Source organism: Gadus morhua, chromosome 21 (genome assembly GCF_902167405.1).
Source record: "Gadus morhua chromosome 21, gadMor3.0, whole genome shotgun sequence".
Taxonomy (NCBI): Eukaryota; Metazoa; Chordata; class Actinopteri; order Gadiformes; family Gadidae; genus Gadus; species Gadus morhua.
In genome coordinates, this window is record NC_044068.1 from 18,715,133 (window position 1) to 18,740,766 (window position 25,634).

The window sequence follows — 25,634 nt, forward strand, 5'->3', positions numbered from 1 at the left end:
CACACACACACACACACACACACACACACACACACACACACACACACACACAGGACGACTCTGGAGGGTCTGGTGATTACCAGGGAGGATCTGGTTTAGATTCATTGGATCTCTCAGAGGGTAATATGGTCTCTCGAGCGAAGTGGGCCCATATTTGTTTATATTTATCGAAACTATTTGTTTATTACATAATTATATATTTCCTTCTTTAAAACAGTGTGTGATGACGACAATCCAAAGAAGATGACAACTATAAATATGAGCGATGACAGCAAAGCCAAAGTTGTAATCGTATCTCAAAATGGAGGGGACGCCAGGTTTATAATTCCTGTACGACAGCGGACTTTAAAATCGTGTGTTATCTTCAGCTTATCGAGCATGTGAGAATGCATAAGTTGTGATTGTGTCTGTGTTTCTTCTGCTCTTTATGCCAGGGTGATTCAGACCTGATCATTGACTATGCGTCAGGGCATGGGCCTACCGTTTTTTTTTAGTGAGGAAAAGTTGAAGACCCTTCTGAGGAGCAAAGAGGTGGTTGCAGGTACAGCACAGTATATCACCAATGGGACTGCAATACTTACCTTGATCATGTGGTTAAATAAGTTATTAATGTGTATTTTGTTTAGGTGCCATTGCAGGAGCAGCAATGGGTTTGATACTTGCCCTGGGTGTGGCCGCTGTGATGCTCTATAAGAGGAGGATGGAAGATGTTCGAAAAGGAACACTATAGCACATGAGCCGTATGGCATACATTGCTTGACTGCTGACCCTGTCAAAACCCCTCCCGGTTTAACAGTGCTTATACTCTTAAGTCTCTTATTTATTACTGCATGGATCAGTGTTGACCATCATCACTCATGAAGAACACATACATGCCTGCTATTATTTTTTTGTGTTATTTTGAAATATGATTATAGTAGCCTAGGTTCAAATGCAATAAGGGCCTTCTAATCAAGCGTCAAGTGGGGTCTGTACTCAACAAATGTGTACATTTGTTTATTGAACTTTGGCAAAAGGTTCACAGTGTTGTGATCTCAAAGGTTACACAATCATTTGAATATGTACAGAGCAACACATTTGATGTAGCTTTTTCCATTCTTTCTGCTTAACTTCCATTTGCACAACTCAATAAGCAAATGAGGGCTATTTCGTACATTTTGTGTCTTGTTTAATTAATCACATTTTTCATTGTATGATGCATATGCTGTTTTCACGTTGTAGCCGAATCTAGCAATAAAACTTGATCGACAAGGAATGATGCCATTCGAGTACAGCTAATGGCTTCCGGTCCTCTATCTTACTGGACACGCCTCCTTTTCAAAATAAATAATCCAAATGATATAAGTAAATGATGTTGAAAAGTATATAATCATAAAAATGTATATGCAATTCTTAATGTTTCAAGTATAAACAACAACTCAACTACATATGTATACAACGCTATACAAATAATAATACGGAGCGTCAGTGTGCATTAAATTACTTTTAATATCAAGTAAGCAAATGTAGAAAAAAACATGTATTTTGTCATATTATTACATCTCAACTTTACTAAACAGAATAGTGCATTCAAATTCGAGTACAGCTAATGGCTTCCGGTCCTGTCTTACTGGACACGCCTCCCTTTCAAAATAAATAATCCAAATGATATAAGTAAATGATGTTGAAAAGTATATAATCATAAAAATGTATATGCAATTCTTAATGTTTCAAGTATAAACAACAACTCAACTACATATGTATACAACGCTATACAAATAATAATACGGAGCGTCAGTGTGCATTAAATTACTTTTAATATGAAGTACGCAAATGTAGAAAAAAACATGTATTTTGTCATATTATTACATCTCAACTTTACTAAACAGAATAGTGCATTCAAATCAGAAGCTGTAAAGGCCTTTTGTTTTACCGGAGGCCTGAGCAACGTGTGACGCTCTGCTTGGAAATAAGGGGGCGTCCTCCTCATATCCGCGGTGTTGGAGGCTGATAGTGAGGAAGTTATTATCTCCACAACCACGACTGTCCCCAGATGTATCTCCCGACGGTAGAGGACGGCATGCAGCACTTCAAGCCGAGCCGAGATAGACTCTACACCACAAGATGCTGCGGATGTTGCCATGTGAGGACGGGGACCATTATCCTCGGGACGTGGTACATGGTAAGCTACATAAAATGGTTGTCCTGTGGAGCAGGCTAACATCAGCTAGCATTGTTATTTACCAACACCCCCCCCCCCCCCCCCCCCAACCAAACCAAACCAACGGTTGGCCGTGGCTGTGGCCTCGACGTGTTTGTGTCCGTGACGGCAGCTAGCTCACCTTCGACCATAAACGTTGAGTTGTGACCGTTTGACTTCGTGGCGGTAGCGACGGTCAAGCGCTGCTGTCGCTGCTCCTTCGCTTCCTCTAGCTTGTACATCGCCATTTGCCTATCACATTTCAAACCGCCAAGCAGGCGAACTTTGTTGATGCAAGTTCGCCTGTTCGGCGGTTGAAAATGTGAACGGTTAACGGCGTTAACCGTTTTAAACAGGGCTTGGTTTGCGCTCGGGCTATCAACCGTCTTTCTGTTGAACGGTGTTCTCCCCTCGCGATCGTTCGAACGTTGGTCGCGAGCAGCTGGTTCGTTGTTTTTCGCACACCGATTTCTTTTTTTTACGGTTGTTCCTGTTTCAAATAAAGTTGTGCTAACTAACTACTGAAGAGTTAATCAAAAAGAGAATTGTAGGGGTGGAATAACTCAATAGTTGATTTGTAACGTTGGTTAGTGTTTTCACACGTTCGCTCAGACACGCCGAGCATCAGTCATCCCTGATGCGCACTCTGGCCCTCATCACCCTTAGCGCTCCGCACTAATCCCTACTTTCAGTGTTACGTAACATAGATGCTGCTGTAATGATAATTACGTTGGAGTACCCATGCGTCCAAAGTAATGGCCTTTTTCATAGTACATCCAAAAATGATGCAAATGTTTTTACTTGTTAACACTACCAAGCTTTTATAGGGGAAATATGTTAATTGTGACTGAATGTGTTGGTTATTATCTAAAATCTCAACACACTGTTTCCTTCCCACAGGTTGTCAACCTCCTGATGGGCATCCTGCTGACCGTGGCTGTGACCCATCCAGAGAACGTGCCCACTATCGACCTCCAGTATGAGGTCATCGACCACTACTTGGCTTCAGACCGGATGTCTGGTAACCAAACACTGTATTTATACATGCGTGCAAGCCTATAAGGGCAAAGATTGCAGGAAAAATGCAGATGAGGAGGTTGATATGATGATGATAAAAAAAGATTTCCCAGAACTTCTATTAAAACACACGGATGCTCACTGGTGGTGAAGGATGATGTAATGTGTGTTCACAAGTTGCTTCAGTGAGGGGAAAGGTTTAATTTGAGAAGACTTAAAATGGTGTGTAGCGGAATGAGGAACTATGCAGACGAAAGCTTGTGGTGCTGGTGGCGTAGTTACAGTTTCGCTATCTGTTGCGTGTAGAGACAGGAAATGTATTTTAGGATTATGTTCAGCCTTAATAATAATGTAATGGTGTTAAAGTAGCATAGTCAAGGAGGTTTCAAATGTTTTTTTCATGTAAACCAACCAAATCACAATTTAATGTTTTGACACTTGTCGCTAATGCTAGCTTCCCCCAGAGAAACATTAAACGTCATTGATCACAATCCATCCATTTTCCTAAATCTGCCGGACTCTAATATTGTAGTATGTTTAGCCTGTAGCTGCTCTCGTGGCACAGCTGGGTTTAACCCAGAACTAGAAGCTGTACAGACTACTGAGTAGCAGCATGCTCCTCCAGCTTCGGGTAGCTAGCCACAGTCTTTGTGGTGGTGTTATTGTTGGATTTGCGGTTCTGTCCCTGCTTATGACGCTGCAGCAGATGAGAGGGAAGAGGCCCATCTAGACTAAACCCTGTAGCAGGCCTATGCCGACTCTATGTTTGTCCTCGGCCACAGTTGAATCTGTCTCTGAGTCTATGTCAGAAATGCTTTATTCAGTGATTCCCTAAGATGTTTTCCAGCAGTGGTGTGGGGTGCACCATGTTGTTGTGCATAAGGATGGTGCTTATGTGCGCGGCGTGCATGTTTGTGTGTGTGTGTTAGGGGTGTAACGATACATGTATTCGTATTGAACCGAATCGGTATTGACGTCACGGTTCGGTGCATGGGTTTACGGTGCGTGTGTACACGGTATAAAATTAAATAAAACAGGCGTGCAAATTAATTAATGTAATGCGGAAGTAATGTTAGATACGCAAGTTCTTCAGGGGCACCTAATGGCGCGTTTCCACCGGAGAGGGCGGGTCGACTCGCGTTTCTACCGCCCAAAGTGGGCGTGAGCCATATTGAGCCGTACTCGTCTCGCTGTTCCTTTGGGGTACTGAGACGCCGGAAAAGGGTGCCGGCAAGTTGGAGCTACACACGTCGTACGTTGATTGGTCGACAGAATCGTACTTCCGTGAGACAGGGGGATAATAACAAACATACACATTATCCGCGAGGTAATTGTGGACAACGGTGGAAGATTATTTTATTGAAGAAAATGTTGCAGAAAAGTTTGCCGTCCTACATTGTCCGTCCTACAACAATCCCATACCCAACCTTTAACTATGAACCGTGACCTCAAAACCGAGGTATTTACCGAACCATGACTTTTGTGTACCGTTTCACCCCTAATATGTAGGCTTTGTTCTATTATAAAGTAGGGGTGTGCCAAAATATCGATACTGCGACATATCGCGATATTTCGTCTTGCGGGACGTTATCGATATGCTGACGCCAAATATCGATATTCAAAGGTCCCATGACATGAAAATCTCACTTTATGAGGTTTTCTAACATAAAAATGAGTTCCCCTAGCCTGCCTATGGTCCCCCAATTGCTAAAACTTGCGTTTGGTGTAAACCGAGCACTAGCTGTTCTGCTCGCCTTTGAAAAAACGGAGGCTCAAGTGCGCTGATTTGGAATGTCTGCATTCTTGACGTCATCAGGAATCTCAGCTCCTCCCCTTACTCTGCCTGGCCCTCCCAGAGACGTTGGCCCGCCAATGAGACTCGACCGTGCGAGCGCCACATGTGTGTGTGTTTGTGTGAATACACACACTGTAACGCAAGTGTTTCTTGTCGGTTCTTTGACGTGTCTTGTATTTCCACAACGAGACTGCTGTGGGGGTTATGTTATCTCAGCCATGGTTGAGAAGGAATTGGGAGAAAGGAACTTTGACTTGCTGAAGTACATGAACTGCGTCATGCCGCCGGTTGCCGCGAGGCACCATCGCCCGGCAGCGGGCAGCCGGCAGCCGGCAGCGCGCGGTTCAGTCGACTTCAGGTTGATGTGAAAGTGGAAGAACCAGAGACGTCGCAGAACCCGACAAAGTCGTTTGTGATTCATTATATCGTCTCGAGGCGCACACCGCTTTTGGCCGTGATAATATGTATTAAATGATATAGATTTCTATGTATTATATGATATTATTTAGATATAGAGCTCCAGGACTGTATCGCAAGTGTTGTACACTTCCTTGTTATTTGGATAACCGTTCTGTCGGACTCTCGTCTCTGGTATTTCTACAACGAGACTCGTATTGGGGGATATCTCAGCCAAGGTTGAGAATGAATTGGGGGGAAGGAACTTTGGCTATGACTCCCTCAAGAACATGAACTACGACATGGAGGAGAAAGGGATTGTTGGCGGCGAATGTCTCCAGCTTGAGACCCGCTGAGGGACCACCGCCGGAGGCGGAGGTGCCTAAGCGCTGCTCGGGAACAATCCCTTTCTCCTCCTTGTCGTGGTTCGGTCTACTTCACATTGATGAGGACGTTGAAGAACCAGGAACGTCGGAGAACCCAACGCGGCCGTTTGAGATTCATAATATCGGATCACACATCTTTTGGCGGATATAATATATATTATATAGATATCTATGTAGGCTATATGATAATATTTTGATATAGAGCTCCAGGACTCCCGTGTGTTCTAGAATATTTACAGAACACGGCTAAAGGCTGTGTGAGCCTCGCCATTGCGATACATCCACTGTAAACAGAGCGAATGAAACTAAGCAATGAAATGTTTTCTGCATTTATTTTGTTTTCTAATTTTCTGTTACTTTGCATAAAGTGTTTGTTGTAATAAATTCTGAATTTCTTCAGTGACACAGATATCGTGATGTATCGTGGGTGAAATTTCTTGCAATATATCGATAATCGCAGAATCGCTGTATCGTGATATTATCGTTATCGTGGGTAAAATATCGTGATAGTATCGTATCGTGGGGTACCTAGTGATACCCAGCCCTATTATAAAGCCACTTGTTGTGTTAGCTTTTCTCTTTTATGCTTCCCTCATTTAGTCTAAAGCCATTCATGAGCTTATGCCATCTACAGTATCCACATTTATATCTGGGTTTTTATTCCATCTATAGCAGAACACCAAGTTCCGGTCTCCAATGACAATGTCACAATAGAGGAGGGTGCAGTAGGGGGCACCTATGTTACATCTGTTTTAAAATGAACTAATCGCTTTTGTTTTGCCCAACATCCTTTTTGTAATTATTTTATTTGTATGGCAGTGGTGCATGCAATCCTATCACCTCGAGGTTATGTGAAGGTGTATTTAGAAAATGGGAAATGCAATGTATAAATATACAGAAGTGTAGAATGTTGACACTAGGGCTGTGCAATTAATCGAATTTCGATCGCGATATCGATTTTGGGGTCAAACGATCTCCAAACTCGTATAATCGAGTTGAAACGATTTAATTTGACATTTTCCGTTTTACAGTAGGCCTAGAGAGTTTATGAAAGTTTATGAAAGAGACGCGCATGCGAAAGCATTCAACGCGGCGAGAGGGAGTACAATCTAACAGGCGTGCTGCATCAGGAAGTATGCCGTTGGCAGGAGGCGGGACATGCCAGTGAACCGCCAATCAGCAGCATCGACTGTTGACAGACATGTTGGAGTAGACCTACCGTGTGGAATATTAAAGTTTCAGTAACGTTACAGTTTGATGAACGATAACAAGCTCCTATAGCAGACTTTAACTAAGAGTTCTTTAAGGCAGAACTGCCAAGTACATCTTGTATATGTATTTCTGTTTAACAACAATATGATTTTTATTAGCCATGTGTTTGTTATGGCTTTGTGACTTTTAACTTTGCTATGGAGAAATGCTGGGACCGTTGTTCTCTAGACATCAAATAGGGAATGTATTATTTCAGTCGAGTCATTCGTCAGTGCATTTGGCTGAATATATTGTATTCATGAAATGTTTTATAAAAATCAAATGTTAGATTCAGAATGTTGTGGCAGACAGTACACTTGCACACGAAAAAGGTTTTATTTTGGATACTTACATGTGTTTCTATGTCATAATTGATTGTGTCAATAAATGCATGTTTTCAAACTCAAAAATAATCGTTTGAATAATCGTGATATCAATATTGACCAAAATAATCGTGATTATGATTTTTCCCATAATCGACCAGCCCTAGTTGACACTCGTTCAACTCGTTCAACACTAGTTTTGCATTGATGCACTCTCTCTCACATCTCTACGATCACCATCCGGTCTCTGATCGGTCAATGGCACTGAGCTGTAACACGAGCAGGCTTCAAGAAGACGTTTAATTAGTCTGTGTTTCAGTGGGTCTCTGCTGATGTTGAGTGGCTCACCGTGAGTTAGCGAGTGCTCTCCATAACACAACCGGCATTAAAGAGTAACGCTATAGACTTCCCATAAGGGATCAAATGCAGATATTTTACCCGTTTGCCATCACTCGTTATCGTAATGGCAGACAAAAAGAGCATTGAGCCATACTTGAATCATGCTTTCAAGCCAAATGTACAAATGTCTCAACTTCTATTAAATTCTAATACTTCTTTGTGCAGAGAACGCCTGCTTTGGATTTGCCATCTCCCTGCTGATGCTCACCATCAGTGCCATGATGGTGTATGGAGCCATAACAGTAAGAACACACTACCTTTTTCTATAGCACTATAACAGTGCGTTATTGGCTGTGATGACTACCTTCTTCAAACTCCTGAAAACTCATGCTAATGTTTGTCACGATATGTGTGCGTGATCACCGGCTTTCAAGATGTGAACTTGCGTAACCCTACTGAATAACCTCTCCTCTCCATTGGAGGAACACAGCTTTCCCTGTGCGCCGTGTTATAACATGTTGAATCAATGCTTTACGGCAGGAAGAATGCTGCCTCAAGCTTTGTTTCTGAACACATTCACAATGCGTTCAGATGTTCTATGGATCATTTGTCTTGCTCCCAGGCCTGTCTGATGGCATCCCACATGAAAGGCTTGACGGCCCCTTTGGTGTGTAACTGCATCGTAGCTACTGGCTTATAGATCTGCTCAGTTGAGGCATGAGATGACCTACCAGTTCACGTCGTTCAAGCACGTCAGCAATGTTTTGAACGGTTCTCTCTTAATTCTGCAAGGGCACATTTCATACAATGATTCTAGATCAGCTGCCCCTAGTATCGCAGCTGTAGCATAGCTGTTGCTACAGCTGTAGTATCTTCCCTTATGGCGTTAAAGAATACATTTGTTTATTGGCTGCACTAGAAATCCCCTAATCGGAATAGATCCCTAAATGAAAGACTTGGTAGGGAGAGTAAAATTTGGCATCATCCGGTTTATGTCCCAATCCAAAGCCGGGGTAGGGATAGATATTTTACGTTGATGTAGTTAAATGTATCTCCTTTGCTTCCTCTTTTCCTCTATTTTCTGTAGCACCGCGACGGCTGGCTCATACCCTTCTTCTGCTACCAGCTGTTTGACTTTGCCCTGAGTTGCTTGGTGGCCATCAGTCCTCTGACCTACCTGCCCAGGATTAAAGACTATCTGGATCAGCTGGTGAGTACAGCCCTCGTTCCAATATGTTCTGATGGAGGGCCCATGGGTTTAATGAATGAATGTTCATTCATTTATGAATGAACATTCATAAATAAACACTAATTCCATGTTGATACTACAGTTGAAAGCAGCCATACACGGCCCCTTATTCTATAGTATTTTTTTAAGAAAACAACTTACCTTTTGAGGGAAGTGTATGGGTTAATATTAGCTTTGACCCTGGTAAACTGAGAAATTGTGTTGGGCTCTTAAGCCCAATGTTTTCTGAACGCTGACATTGTATTTGAGTTTTAAAAATAGAGCACGCAAACTCCCTTCCTTCTCATCTCTCTCCATATACCATCACAGAGTACAAGGACAGTGCATTCAATTTAACTGCAGCGTAGAGAAACGCAATTACACCACTGTAGCTTTATCTTCGATGTGTGGTCATACAAATAACACAGCCGTGCACACAAAATAATATTGTGAGCACTTTTAATGCACTCCATGCAATAGAGACCAGTAATAAAGCCTGTAAGGAGAAAATCATTAATTGAGCGCAAACATAAAGTGAGGCATAAAGCACGCAATAACCCCGGTGCGCAGAAATACTCTTTATTCTCCTGCTCGCATAGTGTTTTCCTGCTTGCTCTGATCTTCTTTCTGCTGGTGTTGATATCTTTTGGGACTAAGTGGTTTTGAGCCAGCAATGGCCATTGTATCCAAGAACGTGATCGTTTAATCTAACCCAGTGTTTTTCAACCACTGTGCCGTGGGAGATGGACAGGTGTGCCGTGAAAAATGATGCAAATTCGCTTCATTGGTTAAAAATATTTATTTTGGTCTACTCCGTGTAAGCCAGTCTGAGCCGAGTGTGCGTGGTCGCGCTGTTGGTGGTATGCAACGTAAATACTCCCATATGCCTGTTGGTGGCGCTAGGCAGCGCAATTTATTGACAGATATGCAAACAATAAATAACAGATGAAGTGATTGATGTACACGTGTGTAACGCAATGCAAACATGGATAAATATTTGAAAAGAAAAGAACCCACTCCTGATCAAAGTGCCCCCATAACCAATCCAGTTGACGAGCCCACAACAAGTGGGGTTCAAAAGAAAGCAAAAACGGTGAGCTCAAGGCTGTACAGTGACATGTATCTGCCATTTGTTTTTTCCTTTACTGGGGATCCTGTTGCACCGGGTCCGTTGTGCGTAGCATGTGGGGAGAAGCTATCAAACAGTGCCATGAGCTCTAGCAAGCTTAAGCGACACCTGCAAACCAAATACCCATCCCTCCAAAATAAGCCTTCTGACTATTTTGTTCGTTTGCGTGACAGCGCTGGGAAACAGGCAACTTTGATGAGGAAAGCCACAAAGGTGTCCGAGAAAGCCCTCCATGCTAGCTATTTAGTAGCTGAACTATATCAAAAAAGCCCCACACTGTCGGGGAAACATTAATATTACCAGCCTGCAAAGCCATTTTGTCAATGCCCTTCTAGGCCCAGATGCAGAGAAAGAAGTGGCTAAAGTCCCCCTCTCGGATAACACCATAGTGAGACGATTGATGAAAAGTCTGCGGCCATAGAGTGTGGTTTTGGAGAAGATACGTTGTACTGAGAAATATGCTTTGCAACTGGAGGAATCCACAGATATCAATGGCCATGCGCAACTAATGGCCAACATGCGCTTTGTGGATGGAGAGACTATCCGCGAGAATTTCCTTTTTTGAAAAGCAATGCCTGATAAAACCACAGGAGAGGAAATCTTTCGGGTCACATCAGAGTACCTTGAACAAGCGTGTTGGATAACGTTGTGAGCATGGTGAACTACATTAAAACTAGACCCCTGAAAAGCTGACTGGTTGTCCCGGGGTAAAGTTCTGGCCCGCGTATACGAATTGCGGGAGGAATTACAATTATTTTTGACTGAAGAGAAGAGGTTCGATGACGCAAAGCTGCTTGCAAGTGATGAATGGTGTGCGCGGCTTGCATACATGGCAGATACGTGCATATCTGAATTAACTCAATGCGCGAATGCAAGGTCGAAATGAAAACCTTTCAAGCACGGACAAAATAGACTGATTCCGTTCAAGGATCTCCGTCTGGCGACAGCATTTGGAAAGGGGTGACACTCTCGAAATGTTCCCCCTCGCCCAAAAATGGCAAGAACAGGTCAACACTTCAGCCCTGCGCGAATTGATCAGAAAACACCTGAAAACACTTGAAGGGAAAATATCCTTTTATTTTCCCTCAGCCACCAACTCATTTGACTGGTTCAGGGACCCATATAGGTCTGTGGTTGATAAAGACACAAATTTGACTTTCCAGGAGCAAGAACAACTAATTGAACTGAAAGAAGATCGCACATTAAAACTGCTTCATGCAGACCTACAGCTGAATAGTTTTTGGTTGACTGCTGCCAAAGAATACCCAATCGTGGCAAACAAGGCTATCTCAACATTGCTCCCTTTCCCCACAACATACTTCTGCGAGCTTGGCTTTTCAAGTCTAACTGCAATAAAGACTAAAAACGTCTGTGATCATCATGAATATTTGTACTGCTCCTGCTGCATACTCTAAAATGTTATTGTGGGCATCGATGAAAATAAATCTTTGTCCAATATGCAATGAAACATCTGAAATGAATAAAGTGCCCTGTGTTAAATGTAAATGCTCCTCTCCAGCCGGACTTCCCCTACAAAGACAACCTGCTGTCCATGGACTCCAGCTGCCTGCTGCTGTTTGTGCTGCTCTTCTTCGCCTTCCTCATCATTCTCAAGGTTAAGCCCTGCCTACACTTATGTGCTACACACCTGTATTTCAAAATCTTTCATCCAAAGGTTAGACCGCAGAGGGACTCTACGTTAAGTGGCAGAACTTGTTCCTTTTCAATGGTCCACTTAAAGAAAGTCTTATCTGAGGTATTGATTAATTTGACCTATTCAATTTAATGTAATGATGTACTGCTAAGTATCCTGGGATCTGGACATGTTTTTGTTGATCATGACTTGGGCAAGCTGACGTTGGGTCGTTAATATTTCTAATGTCTCCAGGCTTACCTGATGAACTGTGTGTGGAACTGCTACAAGTACATCAACAACCGGAACATGCCAGAGATCGCTGTCTACCCCGCCTTCGAGGCCCCGCCACAGGTACCCCCAGATCCCCAGATTATTCACACACTTATTACAGACACAGAAACATTTGCGTAATGCTACCATCCACTGCCTCTGCATTTCCCTCTGGGTTTTGCAATGGATCGACTTTAAAGATGGCCAGGAGGTGGCGTCTCTTTCACATATTCGTAGTGTTCTTGTTTTCAAATATCTTCAACTTGGAAACTGTTCTTCTACTTGTCTCTCATTCCGGTGAGAAGCTTTGACCCTAAAACCATCAAAATATGAGGCTTCAATGGTCCGACAGTGAGGCCCAGCCATATTTATTCCATTACCATACTTGAAAGATTGAAGTTCATGAGCAACATGTGCAAATACTACCTATAGATGTCTTGTAGAATTCTTCCAGCACTACCTAAAATACTTTCTTTTATTTCCTCATCAGTACATCCTGCCCACGTACGAGATGGCAATGAAGATGCCAGACAAAGAAGCCCCTCCCCCCTACATGCCAGCTTAGATTACCCCCACAGACCACACCTCCTCCCAAGACAGTGTTAGTACATCTGTTCACATTTAGTTGTTTGGCCTTGCCTGTGTGTGGGTATGTTGAGTGTACAAGTGGAACAGTCTGAAGAGTCTGTACGTGAGTGCTTGCAACGTGGCCCCGACCTCTGTCCTTTTCTTTTTGTTTCTAAGTGTCTTAGTAAAAAGGATTCTTGTGAACAAATCGACTCGCTTGAAATGCTCTCATCGATTCAGCACCACCATCCTACACCCTTTTAAAGAGTGATATGTGAAATGTAAAATAACAATGTTAGGACAATCCACAAATTATAAATATGATCTTAATGTTGAATTTGGCTGTTGTTTAATTTCACCAATTTATTAAAAATCTAGTTTTTATTCCATTCTCCAGTTTTTTGGATGAGTACCTTTTCAGTGTTCTGTTTTAGTTTCAAGCATTGCTTTAGGCCTGTCCATCACCATGTGCGTTCTATTTAGTTTAAAGCATTGCTTTATGCCTTTCCATTACCCTGTGTGCCAAGCACATCTCTATCCATGGCCCTGTTGTGGTACGATGAGTGACCTCTCCTTTTTTAATGTGCAGCCTAAATTCAGAGCAACAGATTGCTCATCTGTAGTCGCATGCTGCTTTATTCCTCAACACCGCTCTTTACTTTTCATGACATGTTGATCCTGTTGTATAACATATTGGCTTCAATAAACGTTTCAAGAAAAATTATTGTCTCGTTGAACTCTGTCCGAGTCTTGCACGATAAAAATAACCCTATAACTGTTGATGAGGACTACTAATATATGATATGAGGCTATGTGTTTCTGCTTCTAAAATATGATTTAAGACAAACAATTGTCACCTAAATGTCATGCCATATAATTTATTTAAATCCACACGATCTTTACAATTAATCGAATAACCATTATTTTAATTAATCAATCACGGCTGTATCAAACATGGATGGAGGAACGACCCAGGGTTAGAAGTATTATACTCAATCCAACTAAAATGGCTGGTCCGTATGTAGCGAATGGGCCTTTCTCAAATTGAACCCATCAAAGTCAGACAACAAATTATTATGCACATGGTCTGTGATGATCCATCTATTTAACATTATAGATGTTATATTATATTATCTATGTAACATTATTTTCGTGATATTGTCTTAACCTTAATTTATATGAAATAAACCTGTCTACTTTTGATCATCCTTATCATTTGTTTGCTTCAAGCCCTTCATTTGTTGGGCGATTGGTGGGCAATTGTCACACTGTTACAATTTACGGCCACAGCATCCAAATTGTTCTGAAATGAATAACCATTATTAGTTATGAATTGTTTGTATATTTGTTTATATAATTAATTAAACTAGAAAAAAATGTTGATTGGAGATACAATTGTGTTACTTTTTCATTAGAAACATTTGGGGTTTTTACACCTACCCCGAGGTGTCCCTTCTATGTTTGTTCTTCATTCTTAGCACCGCGCTAACAGGCAGGTTCTGGAGTAGCGCTTCACAGGACATGACATGACAGGGAAAAAACTAAGTAGAAATAAAAGACACCAGGGGGAGACATTGCAACTACAAAAGGACTCCAAGCAATGCATGGTATAAGTTGCGTTTTCGTTTCTTATTTGATGAATGTTCATGGCCTATTTTCACATTCTTTGGAAAAAATAAATAAGCCAAAGTCCCATGTCCTCGCTACTGTGTGTGTGTGTGTGTGTGTGTGTGTGTGTGTGTGTGTGTGTGTGTGTGTGTGTGTGTGTGTGTGTGTGTGTGTGTGTGTGTGTGTGTGTGTGTGTGTGTGTGTGTGTGCGCGCGTGTGCCGTTAGAGTGGTGCCTGCGCATCCCTGGAGCGAGGCGCACCTGGATTGGACCACATGTGCTGGTGGTCTGAGGTCACGACTACTTAAATTTAGACCCAAGGCTAAAGCAGAACAGCTCTCCCAAACGTCCAGTTGGCACAGGAAAGGGTTGGAAAATCCATTGCCACGATAATGTCTTATTTTTCGTGCGTTTACTGCGCTTTGCTGTTGCTATCTGGGGTTTTGGGCACATACCCGCCGAGCGGACTCGATCTCCACCACATAACTGCTCAAAGTTATGCACAGACTAGAAATATAGCCCGACCACCGCATAGAACGCTGAATCCATCAAGTAAGTCTACATATTCATTCTCTAATACGTTGTTTCTTTTTTATTATAATCAAGTGTTAGAATTAAAAACCGTTAATTATTTGTATGATATGAATATTGTCTCGTATTAAGTAGGCCTAGGTTTGTCTTATACGTAAGCCTGTAAGTCCTTTTATATATATGTATATATATGTATATATATATATATATAGTATATATATATATATATATATATATATATATATATATATGTATATGTATATATATATATAGTATATATATATATATATATATATATATATGTATATATATATATATGTATATGTATATATATGTATATGTATATATATATATATATATATATATATGTATATGTATATGTATATGTATATGTATATATATATATAATTAAGCAATAGATCACGACAGGCTGTGGTATGTGCTCATTACCACTGTTAAGGGGCGTTGTCCGGCCCCGACGCGCAGCGGAGGGCCGGCGACCCCTTCACAGTGGTATAATGAGCACATGCCACTGACTGAAGTGATCTATTGCTTTTATACAACGGTTACTGTTATGGCGAAACGAAAGTCATAGAAACGCTACATTTAAAAAGAAACCAAGAAAGTCAAAGTAGCCGTTTTATTAAAGAATACAAAAAAGTAGTCCCTCCTGGCTGCCTTCAAAATGCACGACGCTCGCTATGCAACACACTTTAGCGTCCCTCCGAGAGAACGGTTGTAACGGTTTCCACTTCAAGGCGCGGAGTGATACTTTCACAAAATGATCTGGCGTCATAGCAGTTATGTATACGCTCATTATACAACAGTTAGGAACCAATCAGATCGCTGGATTTAGGCCCCCCGTTATACAACGGGGCCTAAATCCAGCGATCTGATTGGTTCCTAACTGTTGTATAATGAGTAAGAATGAAAATACTTTTTCTAGTTAAAGGCCTAATGTTCTGAAACTAGACCTACGCACTTTTTATCTTAAAAAGTTAGTTAAGTTGAGTTAAGAGTTATTCAGCAAATTGTAATTTCATCTTTTAATATTTCCGGCTAACCAATAAGTGAAGCCTAACATTTCACGATACTTCAAAACATGATGTGCATGATATCTTCAATATGCCTACTGCAAAGTCCCTAAACATGTTTTAAACGGTTTAAGTGACTGTAACTACTCATGCTTTAACTAATAATTTGTTCCTGCTTGAACAAAACAAACAAATAATTTCACTCTATACAACTCGTATAAAGAAAACTTACACTACACTTTTAATTCTCCTTTCAAGCTGTTAATGTGCCCTAACGCTTCTCCTTTCTGGTGGCCCATAGTTCACGGAAGTGATTACAGGTATAGAGGCTATCACTACCATCACCAGCCACCCAGGATCCCACCGCCGGTAGTGTATCATCCCATCCCTCTATCTCCCCCAGTGACTTACCACCACAGACACTCGTTCCCCATGCCACCCCCCTACCACCACTTCAATGGTGCCGTAGCCCCCCAGTGGCACAACATCCACAGAGCCCACTCACCCCCTGTAGTCCACCATCACAGGGCTCACCACCCCTTCCCCGCAGCTGGCTATTACAGACACCGAGCTGTGTGTCCGTCACCCCCGCCCACAGTGCAGCCAGACCCCACAGTAGCAGCAGCCACCTCTAGCCCCACCCCAGTGGTTTACCTCCCCACCACCACCCGGCAAGAGTTGCCCTCTACAACGGTGGTAAGCCAGGCCACTGTGCCCCCCACGCTACCAGTGACCACCCTTCCACCTGTCACCACTTCCGCCCCCATGTTGGTGACTGAGACCACCGAGGCCCCGGTGGGGACCCCCGCTCCTGTGATGCTACCGGTCAGTACCCCAAGCGGCAGCAGCACCAGCATCAGTCCTGTGGAGACAGGTAGAATATTCCAAGTCAGGTTTGCTTGACATAACCAACATCAATGTTACCCAATGCTTTGAAATGTAAGTTCTTGTTTGTCTTGACAAATGATGGCAAAACATTTGCAATTTGAGTTTCGTCAAACGACAAATTTGGATTATAACATAATGTAAAAAATCTCTGTTTGGGGAGAAATAAAACATTGGATGAAGAAACCACACAAATATAGTTTGGGGTTTTCAGGCTTCCACGCTCTTAACCACTGTACCACCACTGCTCAAATAAATTAGCAAAGAACTCTTTCTGACAAACATCTTGGTGAACCATTAAAATCTGGCTACAGTATGCCCTTGAAGACATACTGTATAATTTTAATGGAAACTCCACAAGTTACTGTCAATTGAGCCTAGTCAATTTTCAAAACATGCTTGTTAACACTTTATTATTATTTATTTTTTTTGTGAAAGATGCAATGAATAAGGGGAATGTTTCACAATGTTTGCAAACACTAATTTCAAGCAATTCAAGACAATGCCTGTGATTGGTTGCCATAGAAACCGATTCTCAGTGCAGGAGCCTTCCCCTGGATCTGGTGTTCATCATCGACAGCTCTCGCAGCGTGCGTCCCGGCGAATTTGAGAAGGTCAAGATCTTCCTGGCCGACATGGTGGACACGCTGGACGTTGGACCCGATGCCACCCGGGTGGCCGTGGTCAACTACGCCAGCACGGTCAAGATCGAGTTCTTGCTCAAGGACCACCTGAACAAACCCGACATGAAGCGCGCCATCACCCGCATCGAACCCCTGGCCGCCGGCACCATGACGGGCCTCGCCATCAAGACGGCCATGAACGAGGCCTTCACTGAGCAGTCTGGCGCCCGCCCCCGCTCCCGCAAGATCTCCAAGGTGGCCATCATCGTCACGGATGGGAGGCCCCAGGACCAGGTGGAGGAGGTGTCGGCCGCCGCCCGGGGCTCGGGCATCGAGATCTACGCGGTGGGGGTGGACCGCGCCGACATGCGCTCCCTGCAGCTGATGGCCAGCATCCCACTGGAGGACCACGTCTTCTACGTGGAGACCTACGGTGTCATCGAGAAGCTGACATCCAAGTTCCGGGAGACCCTGTGCGGTAGGACTGTGTAGGGTCAGGGGGCTGGGGTACGGAGGAGACCGTTCTCCGATTAACCTTAACGCCGTGCTTCCTGAGGCAGGCTTTACAGGGCGGTGATCCCTCGTCACGGATCATCGAGGGAACTAATAATAACTGCACCTGGGATTATACACTAACTCTGTAACTGAATGTTAACAATGGAGCTAAATGCTCAGTGACCTCATGATGTGGAGCAGGAGAAGACCACATGTTGTCACATGCACATGGAGTGCAGATGTGTGAGCTTGCACTGGTTTGTAGTTGCTAACTCAAGCCCAGCGGAAAGTATCACGGCCTTAAACGGTCCTCAACTTTCACCTTCTTTTACAACAGCAGAAAAGAAAGAATGCTACTCTGTCATTATAAACACAGAGAAAGCTTCAAAGGACCGAGCCCATCAAAGCATCTTCACCAAGGAATGCTTTAAGAATATTCTCTCTTAGCATACAGTGATCTAACTCCATAGAACTTTGTATATCCAAACTAGAAATAGCTGACAATTGGAGAGACCAAAATACTCGTAAACATAGACAAAATACATTGAAGGAAACTTACAGAGTCCAAATTCCCACTGTTGATATAATATTGCAACCTATACTTTAACAGCTGTACGTGGCTAGGCAAGGTTCTACTGAGTTATTTCTTTAATAAAGCAACTGATGGGTCAGATTAATCAATGTATGTACACGGTTCCATAATGTTTTCTCTGTGTTTTAGCTTGTGTTGTCCAACACACGGTGAGCCTAATCAGTATGCAAATGAGATGTGGCTGAAATGTGGTGAAGGTTTCTATCCAGAGACAAGAAATGCACCTTCTGCCAGCCACGCTTAGACCGCTGCGTAGATAAGAGGCTTGCTTCCTAAAGATAACGCTTGATGGCATGGGAAAAAAGTCCCATAACTATGTGCATGAAGAAATATGTTATTCGAGTGCAGCTCAGTAAGAATACATCAAAATATGGATTTCTACCGAATATCAATCTTTCAAGGGATGGCACCGAGGTAACCAAGGCATGCCTTATTGACATCCGTGATACATTGGATTTGTTGATGGTTACAAATGTATCCCCAAATTTTATATTAGAAACGTCTCATCATCCACCTTAATCTCGCCAAGGCGCCCCCATCTTGGTGGCGCCTCCTAATCCTGGCTTATTCCAGGTGTGGACCCCTGCGCCATGGGACACCACTGCGATCACATATGTGTCAACAGCAACGCCTCCTATTACTGCAAGTGCCGGAACGGTTATATCTTGAACACGGACAAGAAAACATGTTCCATGAAACGTAAGAACCTAATGGGGCCCTGCTTATTGGCGCCATGTTGTAGAAATTATCATAAAAATATTGAAAGACGTCCTGAACTGCTGATGTTATATTCATGCCATTTAGAGACGTGCCCATTACAGCTTTAAATAAACAACAACAATGCTTTAAATTAATATTTCATTTATTTGCCTAAATGGAAGTGCGTCCCAACATCCCATCCGATTGGAGCCACACAGCTTGACTCCTTTGATTGACTGTGGTGGTTTCCCATTTGTTGGACAATAAGCCATGTGGCACTCACACGATATGTGTCAAACTTAGTTGAGAACGCATGAGAAACAGCAAGCTTTTAACAACATGTCTGTTCATCCAGGACAAAGTGCAAAATACTGATGGTGAGTTGGTAGTTACAAAGTCATTCTGGATTATACTACCGTACAGGATATATGACGGGTTATATTGTTTCGCATCTTCTTTGGAGAAAGAAAATAATAAGATGTTTATCTAAAGTATGCATTTTTGTGCTTGATCAGGCATGTGTTGTGAAACAAAAGTACTAGTTGTATTGCTGACTTGTGTGTGTGTGTGTGTGTGTGTGTGTGTGTGTGTGTGTGTGTGTGTGTGTGTGTGTGTGTGTGTGTGTGTGTGTGTGTGTGTGTGTGTGTTTTCATGCTCTCGCCCTGCGTACGTGACCATTCTCTTGCATGGATGTGAAATGTGTGCTTCCCCCTACTGAAGAGGTGAAGGCTGCGGTGGTACAGGACCCCTGTAAATGTGAAGCCAGGCTGGCGTTCCAGAGGCAGACGCAGAGCGCCATCCAGCAGCTCGCTGCTAAACATATCCTTCACCCCGCTGTCCACTGGCTTATCCCACCCACCTCGGGCTCAATCCCCAAGGTCCTCAGCCGTCTGGCAGGCATCCTTGAGCAAGGAGTTTTATTTTAACACAATCACATGATTTTAACACAATCACACACAAGCATGGTCGCTCAACGCCCTACCTGTTCTTCAAGGACGTGTATCTGAGCTATCACTAGAAGTCGCTTTGCGTCTGTGGCTAAATAGCACTTTATGGGAATGAATACTGTGTTGGGATAACCCCAATAAAGTCCTCTAAATTCAAAACAAGGTGAGGCAATAGGAGTAACCATAGAGCATGTTAACATCGGCATCCATTCCCATCAACATTTTTGTAACATCCCACAGAGACTGTATGATGGCCTTGACTGCTCTCACTCAGTGACGTCACAGGGAGGGTGAAGCAGCTGGAGAGCGCATTGGGTCGTGCTTAGGGGGAACGGTGAGCAAGGCTTGTTTCTCTTACGGATGATTGGTGGGCTAACAAACAAAAACAAAACAGGGCCCACGGTTTGACCTGGTGTTTATTTGACATCCACAGACCCACCAGACTGTGTGCATCCTGTCGGAGTCACAGACATGGACCATTGCAACACTGGCACGCAGTCCCTCTCACGTCCTGTTTCTATGGATGGCATGTTATACAGAGCTATTGTTTGGAAACAAAAGGCTTTTCATTATTTGCAATTTATACATTTTGTTCATTTTTGGCTATTCATAATCATTATTTTGTCATGTTGATGTGGAAATATAGATAAATAAAACGATTTGTATGGCGTTTCACCTAATCTCTTAAATACACACATATGTATATATGCATACTTATAAATACATATATATATATATGTATATATATATTAGTTTGAAAAATAAACTAGTTTGAATAGTTACAATTGACAAAGATATATTATTTCTGCTGTTAGAATTCTTGTTCCTTTACTACAAAATTGATATACAGCCTTTTCTATTGTAAAATATATATGAATGATTTTGGTTAACGAAAATGTGGTTAACTGTTGCTTTATTTACAACTTTATCGATGTTTTTTGCATTTATTTATATTTTTATGATAATTGCAAGATATTATTCTCTTTCCTGTTCCCTGTTATCTTGTTTTAAAATAAGTAATTTAATATGTTGTTAATCAGCTCTTCTAAAGACAAAACACTGATTGGTTTTCTGTCTTTCCTTTTTTATTGATATTCTGAAATGTTATGACATTAAACATGTTTCGTTCTTCAACTTAAACAGCAGAAGAGTTTGTTGTGTACTATTCAAGTGAACAAAACAATTATCCAGTAGTCTACCAGACATTGATGTATCTATTGTTCATGGGATCCTATGTGATGGATATAATGAAACAGCTGCAGCTCCTATTTTTAACTAGTATTACTATATGCTTTAAAAAGCCGCAACTGTTATGCTCTTCAATTTCCGAGAGTTTCTATCCCATACAAAGCTGAATACCTATGTCCCTGCCATGTCTTCCTATAGCCTGAATGTCAATATTTAAAGTAAATATCCAGCTCCAGTGCAGAAGTCTGTTCTGACAACGTGTTAAAACGGACCTGGACCTCCAGTGAAACACTCTCAGAGGGCCAGAGGTCAGGGAGACAGATCAATGTTGCTGGCGGACGACCAGAGTCTGGCCTTCTCTTCGGACCTAGGTGTCACATGGGTCTGCTTCCGATACCATGATAACACAACCGCTCCTGAGTCAAGAGCCTTTACACATGAGAGTCAAATCCAGTTATGTTTCCGACACTGAGCCCCTGCCGCACTGATCAGAGAAATCTTAACTCTTATATTCCTAAAATATGCAAAAGAGGAATGTGCATGTTCATATGTGCGTTTAAACACCACAGACAACAGAACTATAACTGAACTGCCCCCCCCCCACCGCGCTTACCATCCGGACAGCGGTTTTCTGTTTGTGTGCTGGTGGCTTTATTGACTACCACACACAAAGGTTACCTCAAACCAGTGGATCGAAGAGCAATGGAAGTGACGCGCCTTCACTATGGTGACAAGTGAACTCATTTACTTTATTGACTGGCATTGTCCCCTGTTTTATTGTGAGTACGCCTAGTAAAATGTTGACATTGCATGGTTTACGGTTACACAAACCCTAGTGTAAAAGAATGTCTTGTTGGTCTTTTCATGCAAAGGTACATGTAAAACATGCTTCCAGTTGTAATTAAAGTGTTTTCTCCAGATGCAGGTATTAAGCTTAGAGAGAACACCTTTCAGCCATACAGATACTGAATTACCATAATTAAGCTTTTTTAAAGAGGTGAGCGGTTCATATCCAACTGATATACTCCCATATATCGGCCTCATGGAGATATAATTGGAAATATCGTAACATTCGATACAATAACCATGTATCTTTTTTTAAATCTGTGTCTTTAGTGTTTGGTCAAACACAGATGGAACACTAGAAACGGGAGAATCGTACTTATTGTGGCAAGGAGACCGCATTTTGGGAAGGTATTGCGTAGAGTGCACAAGTAAGAAGTGCTACTAGGGTGCTGCTTATGCAGCTTTAGGTCCATAAGATGAGAGGCTGGGGGTTACAGGACGTGATAATGACGGTTTGGTCACACCAGAGGACCTATCCCCTGTGTTAAGTCTCTCAGCCATCCGCAATGTTTGAACTTACAGAAGAGATGCCAAAGACTATGAGAACAAGATTCAGACGAACAAGTCATATTTGCCAAATTATAAAGGTTATTTTTGCTTTTTACAAGAGATACGGTTACCTAGATCTGTTTGATGGAGCATGTAAGGAGAAATCTCCATCAGCAGCTTTTTATCTGTCTGAATATGTTATGCTTCGGGATGCAGCATCAACAACATACACCTAAATGTTAGAATCTCCAATTCTGGCCTATTATATTTGCTATTAAGGAATACTTGTCTTCAAGAACCTGCATCCTTATGCAGGTGGAAAGCCTTAATTTCGTTCAGACATAATTTCAGCAATGTAACGTCTACTACAGAGAATGCAAGCCACATTCCCTCTGCGGCTCAGTGAGTATAAAGGTTCCAATGTTATTCTCCCGTTTGTCCCTCTCAGTAAACAGCCTGCTGCGTGGGTCGGCTGGTCTTCCTTTGATCCAGAGGGCAGTACACACGCACAAACTGATAAGATATGTGGCGGCCTGGCGGGAGGAAGTAGATCTAACCTATTGCTCCTCTCAGGGGGCATTTTCCACCAGGAAAAATTAGATTCCTGAGAACAGACAAGAATTGCTTGTAAGCTTATGGAAAAGTTTCCTTCTTTTCTATTATCTGCAGTGTATCATTGAGATTTTAATTTTCTGGTGGATTTGGCGTCTTGGAATTCTTTCCATTACCTAATAGGCGCACTGTAGGTCTGAACAATGCGACAAACATCCAAATATTTTACAGATAGACAGAAGGAATCTACATGTTAAATGTGAAATATTTCATTGAAAGGGAAGCTTTGGGGCCCCAGTTTTCCAACACATCACTGTTAAGATTCCCTTCCAATGTAAAGCTCAATGTTTTTTTTCAAAGGAAATGTCAAGCTAGGCTATGGCTTTAGACGTGTGTTTTGCTTGCTTTGGGGATTAATTATAGTTTAATGTAAAAATAAAGAAAAAGAGACAAATATCAATGGTGTTAAGTGAACCATCACTCAAAGATTGGAAAAGCGAGAGAGAGAGAGAGAGAGAGAGAGAGAGAGAGAGAGAGAGAGAGAGAGAGAGAGAGAGAGAGAGAGAGAGAGAGAGAGAGAGAGAGAGAGAGAGAGAGAGAGAGAGAGAGAGAGAGAGAGAGAGAGAGAGAGAGAGAGAGAGAGAGAGAGAGAGAGAGAGAGAGAGAGAGAGAGAGAGAGAGAGATTCTGCCACCATCTGGTTGTTTTTAGAAACTACATAGTAACAGGGCAAGCCATCATCATAGTTCAGATTGTTTATTTTATTGTTTGGTCCATCAATTATTGAACCTAATCAATAACCTTTATGCATGGTTTATTTAGTATTTAGGCCCATAGCAACGTTTGCTTCTCAGAAATGTATAATGACCTCTCTTACGTCACATCCGCAACGTCGTGACAACGCGACCAACGCGACATGGAGGGCGAAGGTGTTTATGTCGAAAATAACCCGCAAATACTTGCCAATGCTCATTCGGAGTTTGGAAAACGTAATTTTGAGTTGGCACAGGAACTTTATACAAAGTTCATTTCAGCGTGTTTGCATAAGAGGTAGTATTAGTGATCGTTTTAAGCCTACTCGGCTGTCCTGTAGTTAGAAGCTTGTATCTGGCCAAGAGAAACAGTTAATTTCCTGTGATAATAACATTGGTGTCTATTTTAAGCAATCATTGTTAAAATATTTGTTCAATGTATGACTTCAGGAGAAATTTGTTTCATTTAAATAAAGTGACAACTATTAATAATCTTACATCAATAACTCTATATACATACTAACTCGTAGCTTTAATTTGAAGTTGGATCCCCACAGCCAAAGTCACTGTGGGGCCGCACAGTCTTACTTTAAACCAGCATCTAGGGAAGGCAAGAGTACATTAGCTCCAGTAAATAGAGCAACTTGCGAAGTCCATAGAGCAACAACCAAGTAAATTGCTTTACTTGGCTGTTTTCCGATGTACCTGCGAGGAATACTGCCACCATAAAATTCAATAATACGGTGTGAATATCTGATCCATGTTTGCAGGGAATGTGCGGCAGGTGACCTAGCCGCCGCATACAACAGCCGTGGACAGATCAGATACCTGAGGGTGGACTTCACTGAGGCAATGGAGGACTACACTGAGGCCATAGGGGTCGACCCTCGTTTCGAAATACCCTTCTACAACAGAGGACTGATCCACTATAGATTAGGTATTACATCGTTAGTTCAAAAGTTGGACCATATCGTTGTTGCCGATGGGGTTGTTATACTCCATGTCCAACAGTAGATGGAGCCAACGAAAAGACAATGACATGACATGTACTTTAGAATGAAATCATACATGAGCAGCAGAATAATTAAAGACTGCGGGTGTTGCTGCACGCATATGCAAATCATGCATATTAATTTTATACATTATTTACTGAAACTTTATGGGACACTGCTGCCAACATTAATACCGGTACGCCATTTATTCATTCATGGTCATCATCATTGAGCATCGCTGAAATGTACATCTTATTCTACAGGTTTTTTCGAAGAAGCCAAGAGGGACTTTCAACAAGTCCTGAAGATCAATCCAGACTTTGAAGAGGCCAAAGTCAGTCTCCTCCAGACGCTTCAGGACCAGCAGCACAGAATGACCCGGGGATACTGACCATGATGGATCAGCAGCACAGAATGACCCGGGGATACTGACCATGATGGACCAGCGGCACAGAAAGACCCAGTGGCTTGTTTGGCATTGTGATTTGCTTTCTCTTTTCAATGTATTTTTTGATTTGTATTAAATTATTGTCAAGTTAATAAAAATGTGTTATTATTTTAATGTTCTTTTTTGCTTGAGTATAATGTAGATATTTGATTTATCCAAATGAAGGCCTAACTTGGTGTAGAACCGATAGCTCAGTGCATCTATAAGCAAAAAGAAATATATAGGCCCAGCCTATATATAGGCAAAAACATATCTACCCAAAATTGTTAATTCTGCTCAATAACATACGAAGATGGTGTTTGGGTAGGGGGGCTATCTTTGCAATACAATAGGCCATACGCCTATTACAATAGGCTTGCATTGCTTGCCCGCCATTTACGGCTATGTGTTTTGATTGGCTATTGTGCGGGATAATAATGAAGGGTGTTTTTATACAAAC

The 25,634-nt window shown here is 42.2% G+C and overlaps 3 protein-coding genes across 8 annotated transcripts; all 3 read left to right on the plus strand.

Annotated features, from left to right (window-relative positions):
* The first annotated feature begins 1,474 nt into the window (after nucleotides 1-1,474).
* laptm4a (lysosomal protein transmembrane 4 alpha) lies at nucleotides 1,475-13,240 on the plus strand. The gene is made up of 7 exons (XM_030345595.1): nucleotides 1,475-2,161; nucleotides 3,080-3,200; nucleotides 7,912-7,988; nucleotides 8,774-8,896; nucleotides 11,563-11,658; nucleotides 11,932-12,030; nucleotides 12,440-13,240. The coding sequence occupies exons 1-7, from the start codon at nucleotides 2,033-2,035 to the stop codon at nucleotides 12,512-12,514; spliced, it is 720 nt and encodes a 239-aa protein (XP_030201455.1). The 5' UTR covers nucleotides 1,475-2,032; the 3' UTR covers nucleotides 12,515-13,240.
* A 1,132-nt stretch (nucleotides 13,241-14,372) lies between these two features.
* Nucleotides 14,373-21,072, plus strand: matn3a (matrilin 3a). 6 transcript variants are annotated; one of them, XM_030345931.1, is made up of 7 exons: nucleotides 14,375-14,675; nucleotides 15,990-16,562; nucleotides 17,099-17,674; nucleotides 18,857-18,982; nucleotides 19,703-19,801; nucleotides 20,200-20,263; nucleotides 20,363-21,072. In XM_030345931.1, exons 1-6 carry the CDS (start codon nucleotides 14,516-14,518, stop codon nucleotides 20,253-20,255), a joined length of 1,590 nt encoding a protein of 529 aa, XP_030201791.1. In that variant the 5' UTR covers nucleotides 14,375-14,515; the 3' UTR covers nucleotides 20,256-20,263; nucleotides 20,363-21,072. The 6 variants fall into 6 exon arrangements, with proteins under 6 accessions (XP_030201792.1, XP_030201797.1, XP_030201791.1 ...); XM_030345932.1 differs by lacking the exon at nucleotides 18,857-18,982 and having other exon boundaries at nucleotides 14,373-14,675; XM_030345935.1 differs by lacking the exon at nucleotides 17,099-17,674.
* A 2,806-nt stretch (nucleotides 21,073-23,878) lies between these two features.
* On the plus strand, nucleotides 23,879-25,309 carry ttc32 (tetratricopeptide repeat domain 32). The gene is made up of 3 exons (XM_030345954.1): nucleotides 23,879-24,053; nucleotides 24,526-24,692; nucleotides 25,011-25,309. Exons 1-3 carry the CDS (start codon nucleotides 23,920-23,922, stop codon nucleotides 25,136-25,138), a joined length of 429 nt encoding a protein of 142 aa, XP_030201814.1. The 5' UTR covers nucleotides 23,879-23,919; the 3' UTR covers nucleotides 25,139-25,309.
* Nucleotides 25,310-25,634: the final 325 nt, after the last annotated feature.